Source organism: Narcine bancroftii, chromosome 1, assembly GCF_036971445.1.
Source record: "Narcine bancroftii isolate sNarBan1 chromosome 1, sNarBan1.hap1, whole genome shotgun sequence".
Classification (NCBI taxonomy): domain Eukaryota; kingdom Metazoa; phylum Chordata; class Chondrichthyes; order Torpediniformes; family Narcinidae; genus Narcine; species Narcine bancroftii.
In genome coordinates this window covers 488,977,647-488,991,806 of record NC_091469.1, presented here as the reverse complement: position 1 = coordinate 488,991,806, position 14,160 = coordinate 488,977,647, and the positions used below count along the sequence as shown (strand labels likewise).

The following is a 14,160-nucleotide window of genomic DNA, read 5'->3' as shown; positions in this document are numbered from 1 at the left end:
AAACATTTTTAAAAGCTCACTGGCATAACCATCCAGACCTGGTGCTTTACCAAACTGAAGGGAAGAAATTGCTTTAAAAATTTTCATCTCTGAAATTGGAGTTTCCAATTGGAATTTAGTTGATCATTAGGAGAAATTTTATGAATATTTTACCATTGCCGGAATTTATCCATACAAACAGAATTGCGGGAAACTCAGATTTGTATAAATCTGAATAGAATTCCTGAAATGTCTTATTAATTTCAACATGATGAAACACAATGCTACCGTCTTTTTTACGAATGTCTTTTAGTCATAGTTGATTTTACTTGACCAGCTAACAATTTACCTGATTTATCCCCAGTACATAATACTGACTTTTAATTTTAAGAAGTTGGCTTTCAATAAGGTATGTTAAAAGTAAATCATGTTACATTTGAAGTTTACATCCCCATCCTCAGTCCTACCTGCAGCAACGGGTAAGTTTTAGTTTAAAAGGATTCATCTGAATTGTTGAGTTTCTGTGGCCAGGAGGTGGAGCAGAGGCTTTGTTTGGCTCTTGTAGGCAGTCCTTGTAATTTTTATAAAAGTAGCATCTCTGTGGCAAAGTGATCGATTGCTCAGATCTGACCTATTTACATAAAGAACAGAAAAAATTCAGTCTGCCAGCCTGGATAATTATTCCCTCCCTCCCCCAATATATTTATTTTCCACAAAATGATGGAAAATGTTATAGAATGTGCCAAATTGTAGCATTGATTCATCAACAACTTGTTCACCGTTGCTCATTTAAAATTTTGCTAGGATTGTTCTGTTCCAGATTACATGATATAGAAGTAGGCACACTGAGTCTGCTCCGCCATTCTTAACATGAGCTGATACATCCACCCATTCAACCACACTCCCTGCTTTCTCCCCGTAACCCGATTCCCTGACTAATCAAATAACCTGCCAATCTCTGCCTTAAATGTACTCAATGAACTTGCTTCCACAGTTGCCTGTGGCAAAATGTTCCAGACTTGTGTCCCTCTACCTAAAGACATTTTTTCGCATGTCTGTTTTAAATTGATGCCCTTTTAACCTGAAGTTATGCCCTCTTGTCATAGAATCCCCTACCATGGGAAACATTCTTGCCACATCTAGTCGCTAGTCGTCCAGACCTTTCAGCATTCGAAATGCTTCTTTTTTAAAAATTTTTTTAATTTTTCACACTATGAACCATATCAGTCAAAATACAGACAAACATTTCCCTCTTAACTGTACACAGTGGCCTTTTTTCCCCCCTTCCTTCCCTCCCCCCCTCATTCGAAATGCTTCTGAAATGTCGTTTCCCACCCCCCCCCCCCCCCCCCCCATCCTCTGTATTTCAATGAGTACAGTGCAAGATATGTTAACATTGTCAATGCAATCTTGGACCAAACACAGACGAAAGAACTGAATTACAGGTGACAGGCAGGTGTAAGTCCCTTTGATGTCAAGGTCATAAATGACTGCACTTGGGCTCTGTAGGGAAACACTATAAAGACCACTTTACTGCATTGAAAGTTGGACAGTTTTGAAAATGTTCACATGTCTTGTCAGACGTTTGCTTGAGACCAGATAGAGTGGCTGGCATGCAAATGGTTAAACTGCACAAAGCAGGAAAGGGTAGTTTGTTATCTTGCATTAGCATGTAAAAGGACAGGAGGAATCAGATTTGTTTATATTTGTCAATCATAGTCTCCTGATTTCTCTAGAGGTTAAAGGTCGTAAAGAAAAGCTGGAACAGATGGCATCTTTTTCACTGTTTGGTAATGTTATGTCCATCGCGAGTGTCCAGCTTGCAGGCTCGAAACGGGACGCACTCCTACTCAGTTTCAAAGATGCTAAGGTAAGATGTGTGTGCATGCATGTGTGGAGTAGAGGCCCTGTTTATGATTTGAGCTTAATAGAACATAGAAATTTATAGCACAGTGTAGGTCTTTTGGCCCTCAGTGCTGCCAACCTAATAACCTACTCTAACAACTGCCTGTTGCATTATCCTCCATTTTTCTCAGTTCCATCTACCTGTCTAATAATCTCTTAAAGATCCTATTGTACAGTACGAGTCCAAAAATCCAGATGCCAGAAATCTGAACCAGGGAATCTGAACTTTCAAAAACTCTTAAACTTTTAAAATTTAGTGGGCTTTTTTGTGCATGCATTTGAAAGCGCCATAGATGCACAGTGGCAACTAGTGACCATGTGGTTGCCATTTTGAAACAATCAAACTGTGACAACGCTATAATTTTGTGTCCTACTCTTTGAATGAAGCGTGCTGTATTTGCTAATGAATAAACTATCAAAATATACCTGTTCATCTCTTTATTCCTCCTTAAATTTGAATTTTAAAAGTACTGCTTAAGAATCCGGAAAATCCAAAAACCTGGACCGACCCAATTCCCAAGCTTCTACTGTACATACTTCCACCACCGTTGCACATTGCAAACACTTGCCACTCTCTGTGTAGAAAAATATCCATCTCTCCCCTACTCATTCCTAAGCACCTTAAAAGTATGCCCCTCCATGTTACTATTTTGGCCTCAGTGGGAGGGGAAAAGCCTCTGTCTGTCCACATGATCAATGCCTCACATCATCTTGTAAATCTCTATCAGGTCACCCCTCCTCCTCCATCTCTCCAAGGTGAAAAGGCCAAGTTCACTCAACCTGTCCTCATAAGGCAATGCTCTCCAACCGAGGTAGCGCATATCACATTAAATTTTTAAATTAAGATATTCACCACGGTAACCGGCCATTTTGGCCTATGAGCACATGCTGCCAAATTACCACAAAATATTACAACACAGAAACAGGTCCCTTCAGCCCTTCTAATTTTTTGCCGAACCATCTTTTTTGCCTAATCCCACTGACCTATACCTCTTCCATACTTCTCAGTGGTTAGAGCACAGGTCTTATAAAGCAGGGGTTGGGTTGCAAGTTTGTTTCTTGCTGGGGCCTCATTTCTGTGAGGAGCACTGGACAAAATGGTGACTCTGTCTTCCTGACAGTAGACAAAGTTAAAGAATTTCATGTATGTTGCATTCTAAATGTAGTATTACATGACAATAATGAAACCTTTAACACTTGCTTGAAACACCCAATTAACCTGCACCCCTGGTATGTTTTGAATGGTGGAAGGAAACTGGAGCACCTGGAGGAAGCCCTTGCAGACACAGGGAGAACATACAAATTACAGAGAGTGTGGGATTCAAACCCAGATCCCGGTCACTGGTGCTGTATACAGCGTGCGCTAATCACTCTGGTGACCGCGCCACCCTAATAAAGACATACAAGATAATGAGAGGGATTGATTGTATGGATGTAACAGAGAAAATCACATTTTACAGTTAGTGTTTTTTTGCTGGAGCAACTTGTTTCTAACAAATACTGTATCTTAATTTAAAGCTTTCTGTCGTTGAATATGATCCTGGGACCCATGATCTAAAAACACTCTCGCTGCATTATTTCGAAGAGCCTGAGTTGAAGGTAGGATTTCTTTCATGAACATTACAGCAGGGCAAGATCTTTCTATCCTTGTGTTTTATTTTCTCTTTGCCTCTTTAATTGAGAAAGGTAATGAAGTGTAAAGCAGGGCATCACCAGGGGTCGCTAAACAAACAGGGCACAGAGGTTAGGTGGCAGTTATGTTTCATGATTGAAGATGGAAGATTGAGTCGGTATTGTACGGCATGGAAATAGGTCCTATGATCTACATTGTTATGCTGACCAAGTTGTCTATCCATTTGACTGTGATAGGCCCATATTCCTCTAATCCTTTCCTATCCATGTATCTGTCTCTTAAATGTTGCAATTGAACCCGCCTCTACCACTTCGTCCGGCAGCTTGTTCCATGTACCTGCCACCCTCTGTCAAAAAAGTTGCCTGTCAGGTCCTTTTTAAAGCTTTTCCTCTCATCTTAAATTTATGTTCCGAGTTTGGGCAAAAGACTGACAGTTTACCCTCATGATTTAATAAACATCCATAAGTTCCTCCCTCAGTCTCCTACGGTCTGGAGAAAAGTCCCATCCTCTACTTGTAATTCAAGGTTGCCAGACCCAGTAACCATTCCTGTGAATCTTTTCTGCACCTTGTGAGGTGGTGTGAATGGAGTTCCAGAGATGAGGGGGTTAGCCTATGAGGAGAGATTGAGTTGTCTGGGACTGTACCTGCTGGAATTTAGAAGAATAAGATGGGATTCTTACGGAAACAAACAGTTATGAAAGGTACAGATAAGATAGAGGGAGGTAAGTTGTTTCCATTGATAGGGGAGACCAGAACTAGGGGACACAGCCTCAAGATTCAGGGTAGTAGATTTAGGACGGCGATGAGGAGGAACTGCTTTTCCCAGAGGGCATTGAATCTCTAGAATTCGCAGCCCAGTGAAGCAGTTGAGGCAACCCCAGTAAATATATTTAAGACAAGATTGGATAGATTTTTACATAGTAGGGAAATTGAGAGATACGGGGAAAGGCAGGTAGGTGGAGATAAGCCTATCATTAGATCAGCCATGATCTCATAGACCAGGCTCAATGGGCTGGATGTCCTCCCCTGGACCTATTTCTTATGTTCCATTTACGACGTTTGGAGAAAGAATGGCAGAACCAATGCAGCAATTCTTCAAGATTTGTGTCAACAAAGGTGTTATTGAGTAAAGTGATTAACTGTGGGGTTGATAAAAGGAAAATTAACACCTGTGGTGGGTTGGCTAGATTAGATGCACATTGGTCCTGAACAAGGTTAAGTTCAAGTTTATTGACAAATGTACAAAGATGCAGTGATAGATGCGACTGGTACATAGTACCAGTAAGAATCAGGACTAAAGTGCAGAGTTACAAAAGGAAATCAAGGCAACTTCAAAGTTCTAAGCCAAAGTTCAATTTTGTTGCAAGAGAACATACTACCCTGAGATTCTTTTACTTGTGGGACAGTCAGATTTTCTAATTGCTGGTAAATGAAAAACTCTGCTCAAGAAGAAAGAAATTTATACAAAAGAAAAAAATTAAAACAAAGTGTACAAGTGCAGAAAAATAAATATTCAACAATAAATAATGACCAAACTAAGAGTCCTTAAATGAGTCTTTGAATGAATCTGTTATTCAGAGTCTGATGGTGGAGGGGTAGCTATTGTTTCTGAACCTGGTGATACAAGTTCTGTGGCACCTATATCTTTCCTGATGGCTGGAGCAAGAACAGAACGTCTCCTGGGCGGTGTGGATCCCTGATGATTGCTGCTACTCTCTGTCTGCAATGTCCCATAATGTTCTTGATGGTCAGGGGAGTTTTGCCTGTGATGTACTGGGCTGTGTTTGATATCTTTTGCAGAGTTTTCTGCTCTGAGATATTTGTACTCCCATGCCAGCCTGTGATACAGCTAGCCAGAACACTTTCCACTACTCATCTGGAGGAGTTTGCCAAGGTTTCCAATGACCCATGAATCTTCCACAAACTCCTGAAGGAGCGGAGGCGCTGACATGCTTTCTTCGTGATGGAATTAGCGTGATGGTCCAGACAAGGTCCTCTGAGCTAGTGACCCCCAGAAATTTAAATTTGCTCATCCCCTCCACTTCTGATTCCCCCACTGATCACTTGATCATCAGTTGGTATGGAGCAAAGGGAATATAATTTTATTCTTTTAGAGTTAATTCAGGAGGGCCATGACACCAGGAAAGCAACTGTCCTTGAATCTGCTGTTATGTGATATGCTTGTGGATCGTCTTCCTGATGGGAAGGGTGTGAAAGGAGTGAGACTGGGTGGAGTGAGTCTTTTAATATATTGGCTGCTTTTCAAGGTAGTGCCATTTGTAGCCTGAGTTGATGGAGAGGAGTGGGGGTATGTACGATGGCCTGAGCCTCATTCACCGCCCTCTGTAGCTTCTTGTGGTCTTGGGCAGAACAGTTCCCGTCTCACGCAATGATGCACCCTGATGGGATGCTTTCAGTGGCGCACCTGTGGAAGTTGTTGAAGCGATGCAGCTGATTGGACAAATTTCCTCAGGCGTCCTAGGATTTATAGGCCCTGTTGCGCTTTCTTGGCCGTTGCATCTCCGAGGACCTGTCCTGGGCCCTCCATGTCGAGGCACTCGTGAAGGCGGCTCACCAGCAGCTAGACTTTGTGAGGAGTTTGAGGTGATTCGGTGCGTCACCAAAGACTCTTGGCAAATTCTACAGGTGTTCCGTGGAGAGCCTTCTGACTAGTTGCATCTCTCTCTGGTATGGAGGTACCAATGCTCAGGACAGGAAAAGGCTACGGAGCATTGTGAGCTCGGCCAGCGCCATCACGGACAACATTCTCCACTCCATCAAGGACATCTAGAAGAGGTGGTGGCTTAAGAAAGAGGCCTCTATCCTCAAGAACCCTCACCAGGCCCTCTTCACACTTCTGCCATCAGGAAGGGGTACAGAAGGTTGAATTAAAGTACAAAAACAGCTTTTCCCTTCCACCATCAGATTTCTGATTGAATAATGAGCCATCGACACTACCTCATTTACTTTCTTTTTTGCACTAATTTATATATTTCAAAATAATCTATAGCAATACTTACACCTGTAATGCTGCTGCGAAACAAATTTCATGACTTGTTCATAATAATGAACTCTGATTCTGGAACAACCAAGACAAGTCACTTACAGATGTTTACCAGATTATGCTTGCGGTGACCAGGAGGAATTCCTCCACACAGGAGAGTGGAAATCTGCTGGCATCACCACCAGCATGCTGTGGAACTTGGGAGCTAATTAGCAATGATGTAACATGAGACTGAAGAGGTTCCTATTTCACAGAATGTGATAGTATAAAAAGACCACTTTCCCAGCTGTTCCAACACTCAATAGCATCGAACCCTTTCACCATATCTTAGCAAAATGATTGTGCCTGAACCGTTCTGTTCGGTAGCACGCTCCCAGCTGTAAGGAGGTTTCCCCCAAAATGTTGGGGATTTGTGGAATGAGGCCTTATTTTCTGTTGTTGGCATTCTCAACAGGATGGTTTTGTGCAAAATGTTCACATTCCCCTTGTGCGTGTGGACCCAGACGGACGTTGTGCGGTGATGCTGAGCTATGGAACACAGCTGGTGGTCTTGCCTTTCCGGAGGGATACCTTAAGTGATGAACAAGATGGGGTTATGGGAGAGGGGTAAGCTTTTTTAATTGCTGCATGTGTAAAATATTTATTGACCTTTTCATTTTGTTCCTCCACTTCCTTACTCCTGTTTCTTGCTTGCAATTCCCCTCCCATATCAGTGCGCACCGGTTGTTTTAAGGCGATATTCAAAGGTTTGTAGGCTTCAGAAGGCTGTATTGCACAAATGGCCTGTGTGATTAAGGGATGAATGATGTCTTTGATTCTTCACCAAAGCAAATAGTCGTGCATTGAAAAAATCCATAACAGCCCATCAAGAAGGAGCTGATTTTGCTCCAATACTGAAACTCTGATTTTATAATAAAACTTATTTCACTTCCTCTCTCATTACCATCCAGGGACGTAAACAACCAGGTTTGTATGCACCTCTTCCAGCCTCATTAATTTCATTAGGTGATTTTGATATGGCCTCCTCTGCAGTGAGACCAAGCACAGAGTTGGTGACCTTTTCACAGAGCGCCCTGACTCTGTCCGCAATGGCCATCCTGCAGTCTCATATGCCTACTCAGATCAACCTGACCATCCTTGTCTTCACAACTCATAGCCATTGGAGAGACCTGCTTACAAAGTAAGCAAGATTAGAAATTAAGTATTCTGGGGCACTTGCTGTATATGCCATTGTATAGGATGATCCATGAAACTTAAAATTTTCACCTTAAAATTGGGGTTGTCCTATACAAAGAATCTAAAATTCTTAACTTGAAGTCGCACCACCGCCATCTTCCTACCAGCTCCGGCACAATCTTGCGTGTACCCCGATAGCTATTTGCTAAATCTCAGCGCTCCTCCACGGGGGACATCCACCTGGTCAGACTGGCATCAACTCTCTGCAGGCTTTAGTCATCCTATTACAGGAGCCGACAATACTTTACTTTCAAATGTCCAAATAAAATTAAAACCTTTAAATTACAATTTTTTGTTAAAATAGTCTGATTTTCTTTTAACAGTGATAAGTGCCAGATTTTTTTTGTGGGGGTGGGGTGGTGGTGGTGGTGTGGGATAATCTTATTCAAAGAGTATCACTCAAAACCAACATTTTAGGAGAAAATTCCGGCGTTGTCCTATGCATGAGTCTTCCTGTACAATGCCATATATGGTAAATAGAAGAGGTGGGGTGGCTTTGGCAGTAAAAGATGGGATAAAAGCAGCAGAGGAAGAATCTTGGCTTGGAAATCAAGTAGAAACAGCAAGGTCACAAATTATTGATGTCCATAGGGCATGTGCAAGACATGAAATTAGAAATATAGGACAAGGATCATAGGATCACAATGTGAGATGTCAATCTATATAAAGAATGGGTAAAACAAATTAGGAAGACAAATTTATGGAGTGTATAGTTAATGGTTTTCTGGAGCTGAATGTTTTAGAGCTAATGAGGTCTCAAATTATGGAAAAAGGAATCATAGCAAAGATTCAGATTCTCGGAGAAGAGCGACAACCCAGCAGGAATAGAAATTCATCAAGACGAATGGTTACTTAAACAAAAGTTGCTTTTAATTATCTTTAAACATGAAAACAGGATCAAATTCTAACTTATTACTATTAACCCCTTCTAATTCTCAGTGCTCGTGTATATAATGTGTGTGTAAATTCAGAAAAGTTCTTTAATTCACAGTCCAATCTCACTTCTCATTCCTGCAAGTTCACTGGTATCAGACAATTCTTATACTGTGCACAGAATTTAACATTTATGAATCTTCACCAGGCTTTAGTGCTTGAAAGGTAAATGGTTACTGCTCAGGAAGGTTCTTGTTGGTTTCAGAGATTTGTTGCTTGTTGGACACAAACTGATTCCTTCTGATCAGCCACTTCAGGGTCTTGCTGAAGAAACTTGCCTCATCATGGGTTTTCCAAATGATGACCTCTTTCTTTCAGGTCACCACAGAGTTCCTTTTTGTTTCCCTTATTTCAAGTGAACCATTCTACAGCCAGTCCTCTCCTCTTGTATGGACCACAAGGGCTTTGATCAGGCTGAACTAAGAACTCACAACCAGTCTTCAAAATGGGGTTTTTCCACAAGTTTGCCAGCTTGTCCTGTTCCAGTCCCAGTTGCTGCTGCTGAACAGTGGAACTGAATTATCTCGCTCGTTCTCTCTGATAGACCACATGACCCTCTTAAAACGGCAAACTGCATTCAGACAGACTGAGGCACCGGACCCAATCTTTGAGTCCGTTCATCTGTTGCTTTCCAAAACAAGAATCCATTACTCCACAACATGTCCAATGAACACCTACTTGTGAAGTCCTTACAGGCATTCTTCAAAGTTTTTGCAAAGGCACCCGGAGCCTGGACTGTCTGGCTTGAGCAGAGCTCTGGCAGTTTAAATGAGATCTGTGTTGAAGTGTTTGTGTGTGACCCACACTTAAAAAAACCCCACAATCTATCTTCTTTAAAACATATACTATATAAAATATAACATTATCTGTCACACCCTGCAATTCTAATTCTAATGTGTATTTGTAATTCCTAAGGCAGCATGAAGCCAATTTCTTACTGAAATCTTAAGTTTCTCTGCTAGTGGAATTAGTTCTTGTGTCTTGCCCCTAATGTGGAGGGGATTTGTAATGTTGCATTAATTGCTGCCATGATCTTATCAGCACTCATGCATCCACAGACAGAAATCGAGTTTCCTTCCCAGTTATATCATTGACGTTCGAGAGCTGGATGAGAAGTTACTGAATGTGATCGACATGCAGTTCCTGTATGGTTACTATGAACCTACTCTACTCATCCTCTATGAACCGAACCAGACGTGGCCTGGGTACGTACACACTGCTCTGTTGGAAAGGAAACATGAAATTTCCTTTATTGACGACAATCACTGGAAGCCTTGCTTAAATAAGGCTCAAAGATTTATTGACAATCCTTACCATCACAATATCTCTGACCCACTACCATCAGCAAGGAGGTACAGGAGCTTGACATTAGAAAGGACAGGCTGAGAAATAGCTTCTTCCTGTAGGCTGTGAGATTGATTATGGTATCCTGTAACCTTGGGACTTTTGTAAATAAAACTGAGGAAATTATTCCCAATATTTAATTTAATTTTTAATTCAGACATACAGCACGGTAACAAGCCCTTCCAGCTCCACGAACCCTTGCTGTCCAAATACCCCAGTATGTTTTGAAGGGAAGGAGGAAACTGGAACGCCTGGAGGAAATCCCTGGAGAACATACAAACTCCTTACAGACAGCTGGATTTGAGCCTGGGTTGCGGGCACTAATAAGTATGCATATGATTATTATACGGTGTGTGAGTGCTCTGTGGTTCACGGAAGATGTTTCATCTGGCTGTGCATCGACAGACATGATAAACATGAATGGGAAAGTAATCAACTGCAGCTTCTGACTGAAGACAAGACAGGTTCAGATTTAGTGTGATAATCTATATTCCGTCTCTTTCAGAGACCGTCATATATTATTGAAGACATTTTCCCCAGGTCATTAGGTTTTTATTTGCTTAATCTTAATTTGCTTTTGTTATTGTTAATCATTCTCTTTGCTTCATTCCATCTTCATTGGGTCGACACGGTCAGCGCAATGCTATTTACAGCGAGAGCGACCAGGATTCAAATCCGCTGCTGTCTGTAAGGAGTTTGTACGTTCTCCCCGTGTCTGCGTGGGCTTCTTCTAGGTGCTCCGGTTTCCTCCCACCATTCAAAAAAGATATACCGATGGTTGTATGTCAATTGGGTGATATTGGGCGGCCTGAGCTTATAGGCCGAAAGGGAGTTACCAGGGTATATGTCTAAATTTCCCTGCCCTCTGATTTCCACCCAGCCTTCAAAATGTATGGGAATTGTAGGTTAATTGGCAAATCTTTGCGGCGGCACCTCGTGGGGCGGAAGGGCCTGTTACTGTGCTGTACGTCTAAATTTAAAATGTAATCTTCAGCCATTTCATTTGAGTGTGAACAGTGTTGTCTTAATCTTCCTGAGCAGGAGAACTGACACATTTAAGAATAATTTCATAGTTTTCTCCTCCACTGCTCAATTTGTGTATGAAACATTTATAAACAAAACTGGGGCTGCAAGGTTCAAGGTAGATTGGACTGGAGTGGATCCTTAGACACATTGCAGTACTGAGCTCTTGTTAGTTCACCCATCTGTGTTCTCTGGAGTTCAGTTGCAGCTCGCAGCTTTAGCAGTGGCAATTAATTCTCAGAAATATAGGCACAGATGTGGATTTTTAATTGGCCAGAAGCTGTAATTGCTGAGTTACACACTTCACTGCTGCCCTGTAAAAGCCTCACACGGGTGCAGACGTGGTGAAAGTGAGATTTTGCTAATTAAAGGATGGCAAAGAAAGAAGATAATGGAGTTTGCAGAATTGGAAATGGGAATGAGTACTAACAAGAGGGAGTTAGAAATAGGGATTTCAAGAGGATATATTAAGATGAATGTTTTTCAGAATCCGTTAGATTTCACTGAGTATCTTGGAGTCATGAATTTCAGTAAACGAGAAATTGCTGCTCAGCTTTGACCCCATGCAGAAACCAGAATGATGTTGACCTTTTAAAAGTCAGTGGATAGTTCAAACCTCCTGCTATAATTTATACAAGATGTAACGTTGATTTTGTTCCAGAGTCCTCTGATGCAAACCACATCCTGCTTTGATTGGCTTAATTGAGCAGTCGCATTCCTTAACGAACAGGGAAGATATTTAGCTTGACAACTTGGGTCTTGAAGCTTTGTCGGATCGGGAGGGTTTTTATTCTGTTCCGGGTCCAGAGGACCCCAAAACCCATTTGCAGTAGAAATTCACCAAGACAAATGGTTACTTCAACAAAAGTTGTTTTTAATTTTCTTTAATCATAAAAACAGGATCAAACTCTAACTTCTTACTATTAACTTAACCCCCTTCTAATTCTAAGCGTAGGTGTTAGTAACATGTATATGTTCAGGAAAGTTCTTTGATTCACAGTCCAATCTCACTTCGCATTCCTCCAAGTTCACCATTATCAGGCAATTCTTATGCTGTGCACAGATTTAACATTTATGAACTTTCATTAGGCTCTGGTGCTTAAAGGTAAATGGTTACCGCTCAGGAAGGTTCTTGTTGGTTTCAGAGAGAGATTTGTTGCTCATTGGACACCCGCAAACTGATTTCCTCTGATCAGCCACTTCAGTGTCTTGCTGAAGAAACTTGCCCTATCATGGGTTTTCCAAATGATCACCTCTTCTTCCAGGTCACCACAGAGTTCCTCTTGTTTCCCTTATTTCAGGAGAAACGCTCTAGCCAGGCGTTTCCTCTTGTAAGGACGACAAGGGTTTTGAACAGGCTGAATTCAGAACTTGCAACCCATCTTCAAAATGGGGTTTTAACAAGCTTGCCACTGGGGAACTTGGTTCTCTGTCCTCTACTCCACAATATTAGTCCAATTAACACCTACTTGTGACATCTCCATAGGCATCCTTCAAAGTTTCTGTAAAGTCACTGTGGACATGAAGTCTCTACTTATGCATAGCTCTTGCATTTTAACGGAGGATGTCTTATGTGAAATGTTAGTCTGTTTGTGAAATGACCTACACAATCTATCTCTTTTAAAGACCTATTCATATATAATAAAATACCCCGTAACAATTCCAAGTCACAATTCTATGTTCTCATTTAACTACTGAATCTAATATTACCATTTTGTGTCCATTTCGATTGCGAGAGCTTTGACTGCAATATTTTCTGATGCGTGCATGTGCTGCCCTGTGGATGTCAATAGGATACACTTGCACCTAAAGATTCCTCTGTCCATCAGTGCTCCAAATAGGCACTGATTCGTGTCCTCTAGTAAGTGACCATTTTTAAAATTCTGGTCAAAAGATTCTGACCACCTACCCTACCTATGCCTGTCATCATTTTATAAACTTCTACCAGGCTATCCCTCAGCTCTCGAATAAACAAGTTTGTGCAACTTCTCCACATGACTCATGCCCTTTCATTTGGTAGAATCCTGATCAATCCTCTCTGCACTTTTCCAAAGCCTCTACATCTTTCCTGCCCTTTTTTAGCCTTCTCTCAACCAAGAGATGGACAGTTGCCACTATGAGAAACTTGTAAGTTTTGAGGAGGAATTGGAGTTGTTTGCAAATGTCTGGAATTCACTGCCTGAAATGATGGTGGAGATAGAAACTGTTGCCACATTCACAAAGTTTGGACATGGTTTTTGAAGACCCCAAGCCTTCAAGTGTTGGAAGATGGGATTGCGCTTCTGAGTCACAAATTGTAAACTCCAACTCAGCTCGTTTGTACTTAATAACCTTTGGGCGCTCTTCTAAAATTATTTATTTTGCTTGCTCATTCTGATAATCTTTAGCAGAAATATTTGAAGGAGCTGTAAGAAATGTCTTTTTCACTGTATCTTTTCTTCCTTTGTCTGTAGTCGAGTGGCCGTACGACAAGACACCTGCAGCATTGTGGCCATCTCTCTAAATATCATGCAGAAGGTTCATCCTGTCATATGGTCATTGAGCAACCTACCGTTTGATTGTACCCAGGCTCTGGCCGTTCCAAAGCCCATAGGTAAGCAAGTGATCAAGCAAGAGAATGAATGGTGCTGTTGAAGTTGAGTACGTAGCTTTGTGTACGTGGTTTTAATTTTATTGTAATTTTGTTTTGAGGACGTGGGATGCATCGAGAAGGCCAATATTTATGGCCCATTCCTAATTGCCCTCGAGAGTGGGGCAGTGAGGTGCCGCCTTGAACTACTGCAGATCTTCTATTTCTTTTACAATGTTACCAGCAACCTGGGTGCAAATCCGGCACTGTCAGTAAGGAGTTTGCTGTACATTTTCCCTGTGTCTGCATGGGTTTTTTCTGCTTGCTCTGGTTTCCTCCCATCCTTCAAAACGTACGGGGCTTGTAGGTTAATTGGGGTATTTGGGCAGCATGGAAGAGCCTGTATGTTTAATTAAAATTAAAAATCTGGTGAAGGTTTTTTTGGGGGTGGGGAGAGTGCAATTCTAAGATTGAGACCCATCAGGTATGAATGAATGGTAATGTTTTCCAAGTCAGGATGATGTGTGACTTG

At 41.6% G+C, this 14,160-nt stretch overlaps 1 protein-coding gene across 3 annotated transcripts in view; it reads left to right on the top strand.

Moving 5' to 3' along the window:
• The window catches only part of cpsf1 (cleavage and polyadenylation specific factor 1), a 118,293-nt gene that overhangs the window by 16,992 nt on the left and 87,141 nt on the right, over positions 1 to 14,160 (top strand). The window contains exons 4-8 of one of the 3 annotated variants that reach the window (XM_069915090.1): positions 1,716 to 1,849; positions 3,403 to 3,483; positions 6,978 to 7,129; positions 9,751 to 9,897; positions 13,513 to 13,652. In XM_069915090.1, coding sequence (XP_069771191.1) covers positions 1,716 to 1,849; positions 3,403 to 3,483; positions 6,978 to 7,129; positions 9,751 to 9,897; positions 13,513 to 13,652 — 654 coding nt within the window. The other 2 variants (XM_069915091.1, XM_069915092.1) reach the window with 2 other exon arrangements.